The sequence below is a fragment of the Ammodytes marinus genome (genome assembly GCF_949987685.1).
Source record: "Ammodytes marinus genome assembly, chromosome: 3".
NCBI classification, from domain to species: domain Eukaryota; kingdom Metazoa; phylum Chordata; class Actinopteri; order Uranoscopiformes; family Ammodytidae; genus Ammodytes; species Ammodytes marinus.
The window spans coordinates 28,120,316-28,137,596 of record NC_137232.1 but is presented as its reverse complement, the minus strand read 5'-3'; the positions used below and the strand labels follow the sequence as shown (position 1 = coordinate 28,137,596).

General features: G+C 42.4%; 1 protein-coding gene across 1 annotated transcript; it reads left to right on the top strand.

Moving 5' to 3' along the window:
* Nucleotides 1-715: 715 nt before the first annotated feature.
* On the top strand, nucleotides 716-16,989 carry siae (sialic acid acetylesterase; the record flags this gene model as incomplete). The annotated part of the gene is made up of 10 exons (XM_080024834.1): nucleotides 716-849; nucleotides 1,884-2,048; nucleotides 4,865-5,019; nucleotides 5,384-5,522; nucleotides 6,446-6,611; nucleotides 14,149-14,249; nucleotides 14,326-14,459; nucleotides 14,855-15,009; nucleotides 16,373-16,559; nucleotides 16,723-16,989. The coding sequence occupies exons 1-10, from the start codon at nucleotides 729-731 to the stop codon at nucleotides 16,987-16,989; spliced, it is 1,590 nt and encodes a 529-aa protein (XP_079880960.1). The 5' UTR covers nucleotides 716-728.
* Between the last annotated feature and the right edge of the window lie 292 nt (nucleotides 16,990-17,281).

Below are 17,281 nucleotides of genomic sequence, written 5' to 3'. Positions count from 1 at the left end.
TGTGTTCTGTGTCCTAGATACAGGGGGTGTCTCACATTACCCGATGTCTCACTTTCCCCATCCTCCCCTATATTTAAAACATTAAGTTATCTGTGTTTTGGTTCCCTGGACTCTGGTCCCTTTCTGAGTTGCAACTGAGCACATGCAAATCAAAGGAAATATTGTAGCCTAGAATGACTGTAACTTTGGAAGATATCCACTTTATTTTTCTGACTCAGACTGTCAAAGCTCAATAATTGCTTAATGATTAACTTTCAAATGCAGTGTGTGCACAGAAGGAGGACTGCGCAATTGTGTCCCCAATCTGACTGGAACTGTTTCAAGAAGGGTTCTCAGCACAAGTAGGCTAGTGACAGTGAGCAACCAATAACACTTTGTTTAGGTGTTCATATGGGCATTTTTTTGTAAACACTAATAAGAGGTTTCAACTATTGAGTTGGGTGCTCTTATACAACAGCATTTGATTGGATGCTTTGATAAATTATTTCTATCATTTTTACCAGTTTGATCGTTCGTGCTTTTATTTTGAAGCAGCTGCGCCTCTGGATGACGTCACCAGGATGGCGGGATGGATCATGGACCTATAAAGAAAGGGATGGATGATTCAAATGACTGTTATTTTCCTCCTTTGAACAGAACTCGCAGAGCAATGGCAAAAGCTTTTGTCAGTTATGCCGTTTTATTTATGATACACAATCAGTCGCTGAGATTGTAAACTGCTGGCTCCCATGACTGCGTCTGACAGGGCTGTTCAGCTTTTTATAACGGCCGGTTGTCTTCTTACAGTCCTTATGGCACTGACTCTGTGTGCAATTTTTTTAGGCCTTTCGGTCGGTTCTGTTCATTCTGGTGAGTACCATAGTGGACTATACAGTCCGCTTGGATGTGTTTCTGCCCTAATTTTTACCTGCCCAGCACACACCATGTCAGAGCCAAGCTCCTAATTTTTCATAGCCTGTTCATGCTTTATTATATTGGGATATTTATTCTAAATAGCCTAATAATAACACCTTTTAAAATAATTATTTCAAGTGGTGGAATAACTTGCTAGCCCCCAATTACTCAAGTAGCGTTCTGTACTTAACACTTTAACGCATAGTATGGCAACAACGTATCTTTATCTCAATTGTAGCCTACTTTAAAGCTGTGTAGACTAATAGGCTAACATTCTGTTTACTGTTTAGTTGTGGAAAGGGCGTTCACTCCGGAGAACAACTAATTGATGACATCAGATCACGAGGAAATCCTTGTCATCCCAGTCATACTTATTAACATAACTGCGTAGTGGGTGAAACATTTAAAAAAGTATGAGTTGGATTTGTTTATTCTTGTTTTCAATTACTCTCTTGTTTCTTATGGTACTTCACGATTGCCCATATACCAGTTACCCCACTTTAAGCATTTTCTTAAAATTATTTAAATTATTTCGAATACTTTTATGAGGCAATTCTACGTAACACATTACATTTTTTTAATCATATTTAATTAATAATAAATGCAATAGAAGGTTAAGCACAAATTCAAATAACTTTACTTGAGTATTTCCATTGTATGCAATTAAAGCATATACAAATACTGTACATCTACAGCAGTAAAATACAGTAAAACACATCAATTCAGCAGAAATATTAATCAAGAAACATTGTATAACAAAGTCAAACACTGGCAGGGAAGATTACTGCATAATGAGTACCTTTACTTTTGTTACCTTATGTACATTTCGCTAATAGTACATTACATTCTAAAGTACGGTTTTGGGAGTACAATCTCGTTTTTACTTTTGCCTTTCATAAAATATTTCTCCCACCCACCACTGATTATGCCTCCTCTTTGCATTTTATAGAAACACAAAGGAATTTGTCAAATGGTTTGTGTGTGTACAGATGGGAACCTGCGCTTTGCCTCGTACTATGGAGACCACATGGTGCTGCAGAAGTCTCCAGAGAGAGCTGTGCTGTGGGGCTACTGCCCTGAGGGGGCTCAGGTCACTGTCTTCTTGTCCGGACCCACTAAACAGAAAAGCCCACCAACGGTCAATGTGACAAAAGGTAAAGTACAGCCGCTTGTTGTCGGGTGAGAGGGTTTTTCGCTGACATCCACAGGGTAATGAATGGAGGCAGAGGTCAAAGTGAGTGATATGGCATTGACCCCACTTTGGTATCAGAGCATTTGCTATGTGACCACTGTTTGTACAGCAAGCATGTGGCCTGGAAAAATAAGCATTTTTTTTTGTATTTATAATTTTTTCATAGTTTTTTTTCAGGTACATGTTTCAGTGATGGAAGATCTAACCATTTTAATTTAGCTTATACATATCAGGATTGATTTTGTCATACTGACCAACCAACCAAATCTAAGTGCATGTCTCAAGTGTCTAAAGGCCAGGACACACCGGTCCGATAATCGGCCATCGGAGAGTCTGGAGGGGGCGGGGACACAAATCTGTTTGGTGTGTTTGGTGACGTCGGCCGTCGTAGATGTTGTCGGACTTCTTTTCAGCCGATGTCCAATCGGCGTCGGGCAGTCTTTCACTTGGAGCAATTTGATTGGTGGAGGGCTATCGAATCAGTGAAGCCCGGAAGTGAGCGGGTAGCACAAACAGCTGAGAACAGTATCGCATCGCTAGCCATTGTTTTAATGTGTTTGTTTGTTACGTTCAGCGAGTACTCACATGCATCAACCCTTCTTGACTTCTCAACACCATGCTCGATACTCTCTGCTAAAAATGGTGCTTTTTATGGTCCATAGATATAATACGTAGTTATATCTATGTTTATGGTCTAGAGAGCTGTCCCATAATTTCCGGCTTCTGTATTTTTTTGGGCCACAATACAGAGTAGCGTCGCCTGCTGTTATGGAGACATTACGTCCCGCGCAAGCGCAGGAGCGTACGGAAAGTCAGTAGTCGGCCCGGTGTGTTCTTGGCACTTTTTTGGCCGCGACGGGCAAACTGGAGCTGCCTGAATCGGCAGACTCCATTTTCGGGCGACGGTCGGTAGTCAGACCGGTGTGTCCTGGCCTTAAAGGATAGAAATCTTCCTTCAATGTGTCTCCACTCCGTATTCCAAAATTAAATCAAACCCTTTGTGCATACATTACAATACAACTTTGTCAGGATTATTTCCTCTTTATGCATGGGGAAAAAAAGAACATCATTTTCAAAAAAAGATTTTTTCAAAAAAAGAAAATATATGTTTAAAGAGGACCTATTATACTACTTTTCTGGTCTTAATTTCTTGTTTTACACTGCTATAGAGCAACCTGACACGAATCACATCACAAAAAACTATGTATATTTTCGGGAAGCTCTTTCTCTTATTTTGGCGATCCAGCATGCACTGTAAACACTTTGCTTTTGACATTTCCGCCCCCTCCCCCCCCTTCCTGAAAACCCAACTTTGTTGTGATTGGTTACCTTCCTTCCGGAACACTTTCAGTGGCGGGAGGTGCGAGCATGGACCTATAAGGGCGCGAGGCAGACGCGGGTAGGAAACGGTAGGAAAGTGGCAGCATTACCATACATGGAAACATCCGCGTGGTGACGACACCAAGTTACATGCGACGTCACGAAGTTACAAAGCGTCAAGCCGCTTTGAACACGTGACTTCTCGACTGGCTAGAATAGTGTCTCGTGCTCTGCACAGACACCCCAGACGGTAAGCAGGGAATACGTCGAAATGCATGTACATCATTATTTGATAATCTAGTATGGTTAAACATGACTATAAATCATCATAACAATGTTTATAGGTCATAAAAGTCAAAAAGTATCATAGGTCCGCTTTAACAAACATTTGGAAAAAATGACATAGCTACATATGTGAAAATTATTTTAAAAAATCACACATATAACAATAATGCTAATAATAAGATGACATCCAAGGTAGGGGCTTATGTGATGTGCAAATTAACCATCAAAACCCATGCTTATACAGGAAAAAACAGCTTTCAAAATATTGTCCACTGTGGGGACTATTATGCAAGGTTAAAATGAGTTGAAAGTCAGGTCAAATTTATTAATATCACAAATCACAGAATTGGCTCAGTGGGGCTTTGCAATCTATAAACTATTTTGTGTTGGGACCCATTGAGAGTTACATAGTTGGAGCTTTCACATTTTCACTACTTGTTCACAGTTCACGTAACTATGTTTTCCAGGGGCGCCCGTGTTGAAGTGGTTAGAGAGACCCGGGTTCAAGTCCGGCCCTGGTCGTTCTCTAGATGTCAGCCCCCTTTCTACCCCATTTCATCTCATCTCTCTCTCCTAATTGTCTAATACAATCAAAGATGCAAAAAAGAATCCTTAAAGTGGACCTATTATACTTTTTGACTTTTATGACCCATAAACGTTGTTATAATGATTTATAGTCATGTTTAACCATACTAGCGTATCAAATAATTACGTACATGCATTAAGACGTATTCCCTGCTGACCGTCTGGGGTGTCTGTGCAGAGCACTAAACACTAGGGCAGCCGGACGAAAAGTCACGTGTTCAAAGCGGTTCAGAATTTCCGGACATTCTTTTCGTCACACAAGCGGATGTTTACATTTATGGTAATGCTGCCACCTTCCTGCTCAAGTCTGCCTCGCGCTACTGAAAGTGTTCCGGAAGGAAGGTAACCAATCACAACGGAGTGGGGTTTGCAGGAGGGGGGGAGGGAGCGGAGAAGCACAAAGCTGAGTGTTGAGAGAGACTGCAGTGCGCGCTAGGGTGAGAGGAAGAGTGTCCCGAAAATCTACATGTTTTTTTGTGATGTGATTCGTGTCAGGTTGCTCTATAGCAGTTTTTAACAAGAAATTAAGACCAGAAAAGTAGTATAATAGGAGATCTTTAGAAAAATAAACTATGAGTGTTTTCCCAGTTATCTGGAGAGTCACCCTTGACCCTGTAGAAGCCGGCGGTCCCTACAATGTGACGGTAGCCGCTCAGAAAAGCACAGCCACTCTGACGGATGTGCTGTTTGGAGATGTTTGGCTGTGTGGAGGACAGAGCAACATGTACTTTAAAATGTCTCAGGTAGGGCAGAGCCTGGTCAACACCTGTCCCAACTTTCTGATGAGCCCTTTAACTAATATCACACACCCTATGTAGGACTAAAATTCAATTTATTTTCTATCTGGTTTGGTGCAATAGAATTTGCTTCGAAAGAACTATGTCACAAAAGATGACCGACGACATCTCTGACTTACAGAGAAACCTAAAATGTCCAACTTTAACTGTAATTAGTCTTTAACATAGTGTGTTAGTTAAAAGTTACTTCCATTAGTGGAACGCAATGTTCTGGGCAAAAATAACCCTTCATTTATGTGTTTATTCATCTTTAACTGTTTATTGAACTCACTCGAATCTGTTCTTGTTTTTTTCATTCATCCTCCAATAGATTTTCAATGCATCTCAGGAGATTGCCCTTGCTGAAAAGTATCCTCATGTGAGGACTTTTATGGCAGCTTTGAACCAGAGTGAGAGTGAGCTGACTGATTTGATTCAAGTGGAGCTTCCCTGGTCTGTGCCCTCAGCAAGTACGCACATATTCTAACTGTCTATTTATTCATAGAATTGTTTGCAGACAACAGGTTTCGGTTTGTGGGTACTGAACTGCAACTTAGCCAGTAGTTAATGATGTGTAATATATACTGTATAAAAACATGCAAAATATCGCCAATGTTCGTAAATCCAAACTACTGTTTTCTTAAGATTACAGCACTGGGCAGTAGGGGTGTGAACGTTTACAAAAATGTCTAACCGTGTACACGACGGAATTTTTTTCGTGTACACGGTTAACCGTGACGTCATTGTCCTCGTGCGCCCGCCGTCCTGTAGGCGAGCGCACACACACACACATACGCGTTCGCCTGTCATGTGCGCCGTCATTATCGCGCTTCATTAATTTCCTGATTAATATAGCCTATCGCTTTCTACATGTCCACGTTTATGCAGGTTGAACAGGTGTTATAAAGTTCGGGCTACTTACGCGCGTAGTTCACGTCAACCGGGTAACTTTAATCTTTAGGTTATTTTTCATCACTCTTCCGTGGCTGAGTCGAGCCCGAGAACGGCGCCTCCCAGTGTGTGTGTGCGTGTGTTTGCGATTATACACACACTCACACACACGCCGAGGGACAGACAGATTGGGCAGACTAGCTTTTATCCTCCCCAAGTAGTTTATTAGTGATGTAAAATCAATAAATGCGTGTCTCCAGAACATATTTAAAAACTTTGAAAAAAAGAACATTTCAAATTTGAAGATTTTTTTTTAAACGGTTTTCGTTTATTGATTTTTCCTAAACGGTTATGATTTACTAAACGGTTACTCATGCACACGTGCACACCCCTACTGGGCAGTATAGCACTGTATAATCACATATCATGAAATAAAAAACACATTCCACCTATATATCCTTCTGCTGGTTGATTGATTAACCGTCAGATGTATTTCCAGTAGATGTGGCCCAGTTCTCTGCAGTGTGCTGGCTCTTTGGGCGTTACATGTATGAGAACCTGAAGTACCCTATAGGACTGGTGGAGTCCTGTTGGGGAGGCACACCCGTGGAAGCCTGGTCATCTTCAAGAGCCCTGCAGAGGTGTGGACTAGAGCAAACTAATGACAGGTAAAGATATGAGAAAACAGTATGGCTGAGCTTTAGTTAAGGTGGTAAAATTACGCTTATGTCATTTAAAGGTTATGTCAGTGATTCTAGAGAAAGCCTGTTGTCGAAAATCAGTGAATATCTCCTCACGATCCACTGTACTGGGAGTGAGCTGGAAAAATAAATCTGGTGTTAATAATACACAGCCTAGGCTCTGTCAACTTTCATTTTCCTTTATTTAACCTCGAAGATCAATTGAGGGGTGACCCTCTTTTACAATGACGTCGAGTTTGTACATATACACAATATACAATGAGAATACATAACAAAGTTTACACACACACACACACACACACAGACAACAACAATTTAAAACATTCAGATCAATTGAATGAGAGACATAATAGCCTAATTAAAACAGTTACAAGTGTAGAGGGGCTGATTCAAAATAATAATTTTAAATTGGTTAACAGTTATGAGTGTATTTATTTTAATTGTATGTTGTAGGCTGTTCCAGGAGTCAGGGGCACTATGGCTAAAAGCGGTTTTACCAAGCTCAGACCGGGCATAGGGGACATATAACATGAGCATGTCAGTTGAGCGGGTTTGATAAAGCCCATCTGAAATAAGCAGCATTTCTGTCAAATATAGTGGTAGCTTTCCAGTCAGAGCTTTATATATAAAAATATGCCAATGTGCATCACGTCTCTCCTTAAGGGAGGACCACCCAACCTTTTCATATAAAACACAATGGTGTGTATCATAAGCATCTCCTGTAATGAATCTCAAAGCAGAGTGAAATACAGAGTCTAGGAGTTTAAGGCATGAACGAGATGCATGCCGATAAACCACATCACCGTAATCAAGGACAGACATAAAAACTGCCTCAATAATCCTTTTCCTACTGAACAACGGGAAGGTGGCTTTATTCCTATAAAAATAGCCAATCTTTTGTCGGAGACGACAGACAAGATTTTTTATGTGAAATGTAAAAGAGAGTTTTTCATCTATCCAGATGCCAAGATATTTATATTCAGTGACTCTTTCAATATGAGATCCATTATTTGTGTGAATAATAAGATCATTAAAATGTGTAATTCTTGCTCTGGAAAAGCACATATATTTTGTTTTTTCTATATTAAGGACAAGCCTGAGATCCACTAGACAGTTCTGCAGGGTGTTAAAAGAGCTCTGTAGGTTCTGAACAGATTGTTGCACTGAATCAGAAATGCAATACAGTACAGTGTCGTCAGCATACAAATGGGCATGGCAGTTTTGTAGTGATGAAACAATGTTATTGATGTAAATTGTGAATAGGACTGGACCTAAAATTGAGCCCTGCGGAACACCATTTGTAACTGTTAAAAACTCAGTTTGGTAGCTTCCCAGCTTAACTGACTGCTGTCTATCAGAGAGATAGTCCCTAAACCAGCTACATGTAGAATAATCAAAACCAATTTCATGCAGCCTCTCTAAAAGCAAATGGTGATCTAAAGTATCAAAAGCTTTTGACAGATCAACAAAAAGTGCTGCACAGTGCATTTTTTTATCGATAGCTGTAACAATGTTGTCTAAGACCAAAGTGACAGCAGATATAGTACTGTGGCCTGCCCTAAAACCAGATTGAAATGGACTCAAAATGGAAGCACTGGATAAAAAGGATTTCAACTGAGTATTAATGACTGATTCTAGAATTTTTGCCAGGCATGGGAGTTTGGAAATTGGCCTGTAATTGTTAAGATCACTTTTGTCACCCCCTTTATGTAATGGAATGACGTGAGCTTTTTTCCAGACTTTAGGAACAATACCAGAAGAGATGGAAAGATTAAAAATATGGGTTATTTGTTTTGATATGATAAGTGCAGAGAGATTTATTGAAAATGGGTCCAAATTGTCCTCTCCCATGTACTTCCTGGGGTTGATGGCAAGAAGCGCATCTACAACAATACTTGTTGGGACTTGAACAAGGCTGAAAAGAGGAGTTTTAGAGACAGGTGGTATGCTATTTTTATTTCTCGTGGTGGTAGGCGTAGAAGGCGTAGATACTCCATTGTGAAAGAGTTTACCAGCAGCTATAAAGTGTTTATTGAAAGCTAAACCAATTTCTTTCTGATCATTTAAAATATGATCATTTATTTTTAACTGACTGGGAACAGTGCTAGAATTGTTTTTGTTATAATTCACAGCCTTCCAAAATAGTGCAGGGTTGGAGTAGCAGTTTGAAATTAGTTCGAGGTAGTAGTCTGATTTAGCTTTCCTAACCATGGATATGCACCTATTTCTGATTTGTCTGAAAGCAGTCCACTTGGAGTTTTCACCAGAGCGTCTAGCTAGGGACCATGCTTTATTTCTCTCTGCAAATATATCGGACAATTCATTTGTGAACCAGGGGTTTGATCTATTTTTTACTCTGTGCTTTTTAAGGGGTGCATGCTTGTTCAAAATGGAGGAGAAAGTATTGGTGAAAAATTCTAAGGCCAATTCCACATCAGATATTTCACTTGTGAGATGAATGTCACTTTGATAGAGTTCATTTAAAAATGCTTGCTCGTTAAAACCTTTAAAATTACGCTTAATGATGATTTTGGGTTGAGATTTTTTAAGATGAATACTTCTGATACAGGCCACCGGGCAGTGATCACTGATTCCAAGCTCAAAGACACCAGCAGAAACTATTTTATTGCTTTGATTTGATAATATTAAATCGATCAAAGTTGATTTTGCTGGGTTTTTTAGATTTGGTCTTGTGGGCTCAGTTATTATTTGTGTAAGATTTAGGTTGCTACATATTTCTTTAAAAGGTTCAGAGGCACCAGAAAGCCAGTCAATGTTAAAATCACCCATCATAATGACCTCTCTATTTACATATGGAGAGATTAAATGTGCTAGCTCACTCAAGGAGCTATTTACTGCTGAAGGGGGCCTGTACACACCAATTACAACAAAACAATCATTGGATGATAAAGACAATTCCAAAGCAATAAATTCAAAGCAGCTTCGAACAGAGACAGCATGTAGTAATGATACAGAATAATGTGATTTAACATAGACAGCCACTCCCCCACCCCGTGTGGTCCTGTCTATTCTGAATAAACTATAATCATTTATTGCCACCATAGAGTCATGTGTACTGCTCTTCAACCATGATTCAGTCAGAACCAAGACATCTGGGTCAGCCTGAGATACTAAGATGTTAACATGGTCTAGTTTATTGTGCTGAAGCAAACTTCTTATGTTTAAGTGAAGAAAACCCAAACCCTTTCTTGTTTTGAGGATGTTTGGTGAGTTTAGCTTTGATATGCTCATGTCCAGGTTATCAACAGCGGGGTGGTCCAACACAATTGACCTATTACACATAATAGGTACATTTTTCAAGTTACTTGTAATCCCAAGTGGTCTGTGGCGTGACCTGTAAAATCTATGAGGAGGGATTAATGATGATCTGACAGACTGACATACAGGGATTGGGTGAGTTTTTATAGTAATGGATGTTCCAGGCCTGGAGGGGGCGCTAGATGCATGGGGACTAGTGGTCATGGAGGCTGTGTCACGTGAGCTAACTACCTCTTGACTGACCAGGTGTGGAGATAGTCAATCATGCTGGACAGAGTTTGCAAGAGGAGTGACGCTAGGAACCGATTTTATTGTTAAGAGCATATTGCTGGCCAGAAGATGTTTCCCTTGTTTGTTTAAATGCAAACCATCGCTGGCAAAGAAAGACGGTCTGTTCCAGAAAACGTTAAAATTGTCGACAAAGGGAATGCCCATGGAGAGACAATACTGTTTGAGCCAAACATGAAGTTGGCGTGCGCGGCTGAATTTGATGTCACCAAATCGAGGGGAAGGCATGGGACCAGAGACGATACATTGTTTCCCAGCGGTCAAGACGGAATCGATTAGGGCTTTAAAATCAGTTTTAAGACTTTCTGACTTTTCTGACTTAAGGTCATTTGAGCCGATATGTGTCACGACCATAGATGCAGCGGGATTACTGTGGATAATGTGTGGTAGCACTGAGTTGATGTGGGATACCTGGGCACCGGGATAGCAGAAGGTCTCCGCCCTCGGCAGGAGAACTTGTCGGACCATGGATGAGCCAATGAGGAGGCACTGGAGCTCCGCTGCTCGGCCCTGCTGCGCTGCAGAGCAACCAGGTGAAGGCCGGGCTGGATCATTAGCCTGCAGTGTTGATGCCCGCGGTCCAGAGCGGCAAAGTTGCGTAGGTTGAGCCGGGCGTCTGGTGGATCCTTCTGATCGTCTGATGATGGCATCCTGCAGCATCCTGCGTCGGTTCTCTCCCGTGTTGGAACGACGAGACGTCTGGGAAACACCGGCCACAGGTGGAGAGGAGACAGCGGCGGCGTAGGAAGCGGCGGCGGGCAGCGAAGTGACAGCGGAGGAAGAGGAGGCGGCGGGTATCGGAACAGCGGAGGGGTAGGACGTGGTGGCGCGTGCCAGGGCAGTGGTGGTATCCCTGTCCACAGGTGAACCGTGGCCAACTGGACGTGGCTGGAACCGGGGAGGAGAGCTAGAGCCATTTGCCATTGATGGAAACTCCTGTAGGCTCATAACTTCGAATCTGTTGCCAAGCTCCAGGCGCTGCGGTGTTGGGGGAGTCCGCGGACGACCACAATGTTTACCCTTGCGGGCTGTTAACCAATTTATCGGTTTAACAGGGGTCGAGCTCAGCGGGAATTGTCCATCCCCTTTGTTGACAGTCGCTGCCAGCTTAGGTTTTGCACCAAGTAGACTCCACTGATCGTTGGGTATGGCTAACACGGGCCCGGGCACAGTGACAGGAGAAGAGGATCCCACAATGGCGGAGCCGGGCCACGGGAGAGTAGGATCATCGCCTGCCATGCAGAGGGAGCCGCAGCCAGAGGATCTTAGGGCGACAAGGTGCTTCATTTGAGTGGAAGCAACAGAGGATAGCTCCATGATGATGTCGTTTTTACCCCTGAGTTCAGCTTGCAGACCAGAGATCCTCTCCTTCAGTCGACCTAAGGTAAGATTGCATTCACACGTTTGTAGCATAGTGGTAGCTGGTGCTAGCTTGCTGTATGGAGCTGCTGCGTTCAGTGCAGGGTTGGTGATATCCCGTGTAGATGGTAGAGCCTTGGCCCAGCCTGGCCTGGTGGGGATGGTGAAGCCTGTGCTGTTGCTCAGGTGAGCGTGCTACTGCTGTTGCTCAGGTGAGCGTGCTACTGCTGTTGCTCAGGTGAGCGTGTGCTGCGTGTGCTGCGTGTGCTGCGTGTGAAACATACACTTGTATGTAAAACAAAGGGTATGTAAACAAAGGGGCCCATCATAGCTAGCAACATACTAGGTTACAGAGCCTAGGCTGTGTGTTAACTAGAGGTGGGCATAGATTATTTTTTTTAATCTAGATTAATCTAGATTAATTTTGGAATTAATCTAGATTAATCTAGATTAAAATGGCTCATTTGAATTCATTCATAATATGTGTGTGCTCCCTAAATAATGACTCAAAGTAAGTCTCTGAGAACGTGTTTCTCAAGCCAGGTGGCGCATCAGACCAGGGGCTCATCTCCTGTGCAGGTGCACACCTAATGCATCAAGTTAACTTGCGTGCAGAAAGAGGATGTAACGGAACTCATGTCCGTTAGCTTTTCAATATAAGACTGTCAAAATAAAAGTCCCGCAAAACAATCGTTATTTTGGGGATTAACTTCTCCGCGTGAGAAATTTGAGTTGTAGGCTAGCGTGTGAGAGTGTGAGCTGGTTGATATGAGTGTGTCTCACGGCCAAAAGGGTGAGACTTGGCAGCTCTGTCAGTTGTCAAACAAAGCGGACGGACGTGGTCTCTATAGCAACGAGATCAGCTGAGCTATCACTGATAAAAAAAAATATTGTTTCCATAATGATTTCCATAGCCTTAAGCCATAGGCTAGCCTACATGTTGTGTAATTCAGTGATTTTCAACCTTTAATGAGTCGAGGCTATGCAGAGCCGGCCCAAGCCTTCAGGGGGCCCTAAGCGAAATATGATTAGGGGGCCCCTCTCCAATGTTAGCGTTGCTGAAACTATAGACCTTTGTTAAATATCATTCACACACTGAGTTTTTTTCGCTAGTGCCTCCACTGTGCAGCTGTGCGCAAATATTAGACATCCGAGATTCAGGCCCTCCTAGAGGGGTCCGGGGGTATGCCCCCCCGGGAGATTTTTTTTAACCTTTTTAAAGTGAAATGCATGAATCTGGTGCACTTTGAGAGGAAAATTAAGAGGCTAAATCTGAGAAATTGTGTGAACAAATAATTTGGAGACACTGGGTCAGATGAATTAGAAGCTATTGAAGAAAGACACATGGATTTTCCATAAAAATATTAATATAAAATAAAATATTATGGAGGGTCCTCTGGGTTGGGCTTGGAGCTCTTTTTCTTTTACGGGACATATTTCTCTGTAATATAATGAATGCATTTAAATGTGAGAGGAACGAAGCAGAAGAACTCTGTTGTCCAGCTACTGTATCTTTTTTTTCCACAGACGAGGCTGAAATAGGCTATAGACTATACACAGTGCATGGGCAACTGAGGGCAGCCCCATTTCCAATAGTTTTTAAATAAACTCAATACACACTGTGCATGGATGTGAACGTGACATGATCAGATAATTTCGGATTACCTCCCAGATGAACTGATTACATTTTTAGGCTATTAATTATCTAGACCAAAACATTTTATTCCTTTTTTTGTATGATTACTACATTTGCATAATATGATGTTGACATCAAACACACAAACCAAAAAAAAAAAAAAAAAGATTTTTTTTTTTTTTGAGGGGGCCCCCCTGGCGGTCGGGGGCCCTAAGCGACCGCTTAGTTCGCTTATGCCTCCGGCCGGCTCTGAGGCTATGCATTGGCTTTGGCGATTTCCCTTGCCTCTTTTTTTTCTCTCCACACAAAGCTCTCCCATTGCACACACGCATGCCCCGGCCGCTTCCGAGAGCACAGACTGTTAGAACTCCTACAGTAAACCAATTCCGCATTGCACAAGGTGCAAACAACCTTGGTCTTGTCGAGGTTTCCATTGGGAAGCTTCTTAAAAATACATTTTCCCTGAAGCAAACCCGGCGGCTTCCTAGCTGCATCCATGTCAGCACGTTACGTTTGATGTGGTAGGCTACACAGGTGCGAAGTCGGACTCGTTCTGACTCGTGCACTACAGTGCAATTCGGCCAGGTATACATCCGCGCTAAAATAAGAGGAACAAGAGATTAACGGCGATATTTTTTTTATCGCCGATAAGAGTCTGGCGTTAACGCAGCACGTTAACGCCGTTATCGGCCCACCACTAGTGTTAACACCTGATTTATTTGCAGTGCACACACAGTAAGGACAGGTAGCGGATTGGGAGGAGATATTCACTGATTTTGACAAAAAAATATTCTGACCACATGCATTCTCCAAAATCGCTGACTCAACCGTTAACCATGTGACACTGTTTTAATGCAAGTGTTATAACTTTTCTTGTGCTCTCAATGGTTCTGTCTTTGTACTAACTAAGAGCAGCACTGTTGCTGCTTTTTTTTTTAACAGTTCCTATCTGATCAGCCCTAAGGACAGAAATTCTGTCTTGTGGAACGCAATGATCCATCCACTGCTCAACATGACTGTCAAAGGAGCCATCTGGTATCAAGGTAGGGGCTGCCTGCACAGCTACATGTCCACAATAGTCACATACATATGCAACCAGAAGGCATTTTTGTCTTTCAGGTGAGGCAAACGTAGACTACCATCAAGAGCAGTACAACTGTTCTTTCCCCGCTATGATCAACGACTGGCGGATGGCCTTTCACCAGGGCTCAGGGGGGGAAACAGCTCTCGACTTCCCCTTTGGGTTTGTCCAGGTATAGTACCTCGGTTTGAATAAACAAAGCATTAAAGGGGCGCCCTTAATTCAGTTGGTAGGGTGTCCCCCCCGGGCCGGGCCCAGCAGCAAACCCGGGTTCGAATTCCGCCCGGGTCAGTTCTCTGCATGTCTTCCCCTCTTCGCCCGGGTCAGTTCTCTGCATGTCTTCCCCTCTTTGCCCCATTTCAACTCTGTCTCTACAAGTCTGTCTAATAAAGCAAAAACGCCAGAAAAATGAAATAACAAGACCTTTAAAATTCAAACAATCAAAATAGTCCAGGTTTTTTAGGGTGAACATTTTTAGAAAACACTACATTAGATAGGTCAAATCAACCATATCATGCTTTTGCATTGACGATCAAATCCCTGATTATTATTTTTTTGTACTTGCAGCTGTCCACCTACAGAAAAGGTTCTACAGACGACGGCTTCCCGAACATCCGCTGGCACCAGACAGCAGACACTGGCTTTGTGCCCAACCACCACATGCAGAAAACCTTTATGGCTGTGGCTGTGGATTTACCAGATGCAACCTCACCCTATGGCACGTAAGGGATCATGTTCATACTCTTTGAAATCTTCTAAGGAACCTCCCACTTTGCTTATGCAGGGATTATTTACATGTCAACTGTAGAGAAAGTCTTCATCACTTGACTTGTGAGAAACCTGGCCGAAGGTAACGGTGTCAATTCACATTAATGAAGTATGTTTAAGATATACCCAGGCATACTAACTGGGGCTATACTCACTCTTTAGTACAACACGTATAACTTAGAGTGAGATAGCGCGTAAAATAAACAGTTTCACCGCTGCCGTGCAACTCTTAGCAAGATTTGATCAAGGATTTTAACACGTCAGAATTCTATGCAAAACTATCTTCAAAGTTGATGTAGAAGGTCAGTGCAATTTTTTAAGTATAACATTTAAAAACAGTTTTAATTGGGCCAAAGAGCTCGGATCACATCTGTTCACATGTTTGTGCTCTGGCTTCCAGTTAGTCTTTGGATAGATTTTAAGATCCTTGTAAACATCTATAAAACCGTTCATAGACTTGCCTTCTGATATGCTGCCAAGACACAGTAAGTCCCTGGCATTAATTCTCATACCTCCAGACTGCCTTACCGCCAGGGGCGGTTCTACAGGGGGGCAAGAGGGGGCAGCGGCCCCCCCACTGAAGAGCCTTGACAGTGCTAGCTAGGAGATCGATAATTTTTGTTTGAATAGCCAAACATAGCCTACTAAAAACTCTCACATATCACAGCAAACGAGCTGCACAAATTAAACCAGGTTACATAATCATATGTTAAAGACATGAATAAATAAGTGAAGGAAAAGAGGAAAAAGAAGAAATAAATGTGAGGGATGAAGAGGAGGTTTTATAGTCAGACAGAGGGACAGAGGCAGGTGGTGATCAGTAGGCAGAGGGTCTGACTGCAGTCCCAGCCTAAACTACTGTAGCCTACTGTTATTCTCCTTCCATATAAATTTCACTAGACTAGAATGATGTCATGTCACTCAAAATAACATGTTTCAATGATGTGTTAAGCTATGTAGGCTTAAGATATAGGCTACAAATGTCTTATTTTATCAGAAATGATGATCAATATAATATATATGGGGGATTCCCGCTACCGTCCTCCCATGCCCCCCTGCCAAGACCTCTTGCCCCCCCTTCACCACCCCATGTAAAATTTTCCAGATCCTCCACTGCTTACCGTACTGCTTTCTGCTGTCTTTTGTCTTTCTTGAAAGTATGACCTGCATTTTTGGAAGTAATTAGAAGGAAAAGCTGCTTTTTTATTACTAAAATGACTTTCAAACTCCCTAGTCAGGCTCACCAAATGCCAAATGGTCCCATACGTGATGTTTGTTCAATTTATTGGTGATGGGTTTTTTTTCGTTCCGTTTCAGGATCCACCCCAGAGACAAGCAGGATGTAGCCTACAGACTGACATTGGGAGCAAGGGCGGTGGCTTATAATGAGAAGGACGTTCCCTTCAAAGGACCTTTCCCCAAGCAAATCCTGGCCACCCAAACTTACATCAACCTTACCTACGACCAAGACGTTTCTGTCACACCATCTAAAGATATCTTTCATGTACGGTGAGATGTGGTGTATGCGAGTTGTGTCCCATATTCACCCACGTGCTTTGTTAACAATGCTATCACAAAATCCCTAAGTGAATGTAAGCTGCAGTTGGTGTTCACACATTTCTTAATTCTAAATAAAGTTCATATCAATGATTTTTCTTCTTAACTAGATCTGTTGCTCTGGGATTCGGGCTCCATGTGGACCTAAGTCTCGCTGGGTTCCAGCTCCCATCATGCACTGGGGTTCCACCACTGTCCGGTTGTATTCCAATTTGTGTCCGCCCACTGAAGAGGTAGCAGCCCTGCGATATGCATGGAGAGACTGGCCCTGTGACTTTAAAGCCTGTCCAATCTACGGCACCAGTGGGATTCTACCTGCACCTCCTTTCATCAGCAACCGCTATCTGGCCAAAGGAAACATTTGGAAAATCTACTGAACCTGAAACTGCAGGGGTTTCTACTGAGTAAGGAAAGTGGATTGAAACCAACTAAGGCTTTTTTTTGGCTTTAATCAATATAATGCCTTTAAGTCTCTTTGAGGATCTGTAGAAGTCAAAGTGATAGAAAAAAACATGCTGTTGCTGTCTTTATATCAAAATGAGCTGTTTGGATTTGTGTAGCTAGATTTACCTCAACAAGACAATCGAAGATGCTGGAGAAATGTCAAGCTGACGACAAAATGACAGACTAGATTGTAACCATACAGAGAGGAAGCCTAAAGTAGCTAAA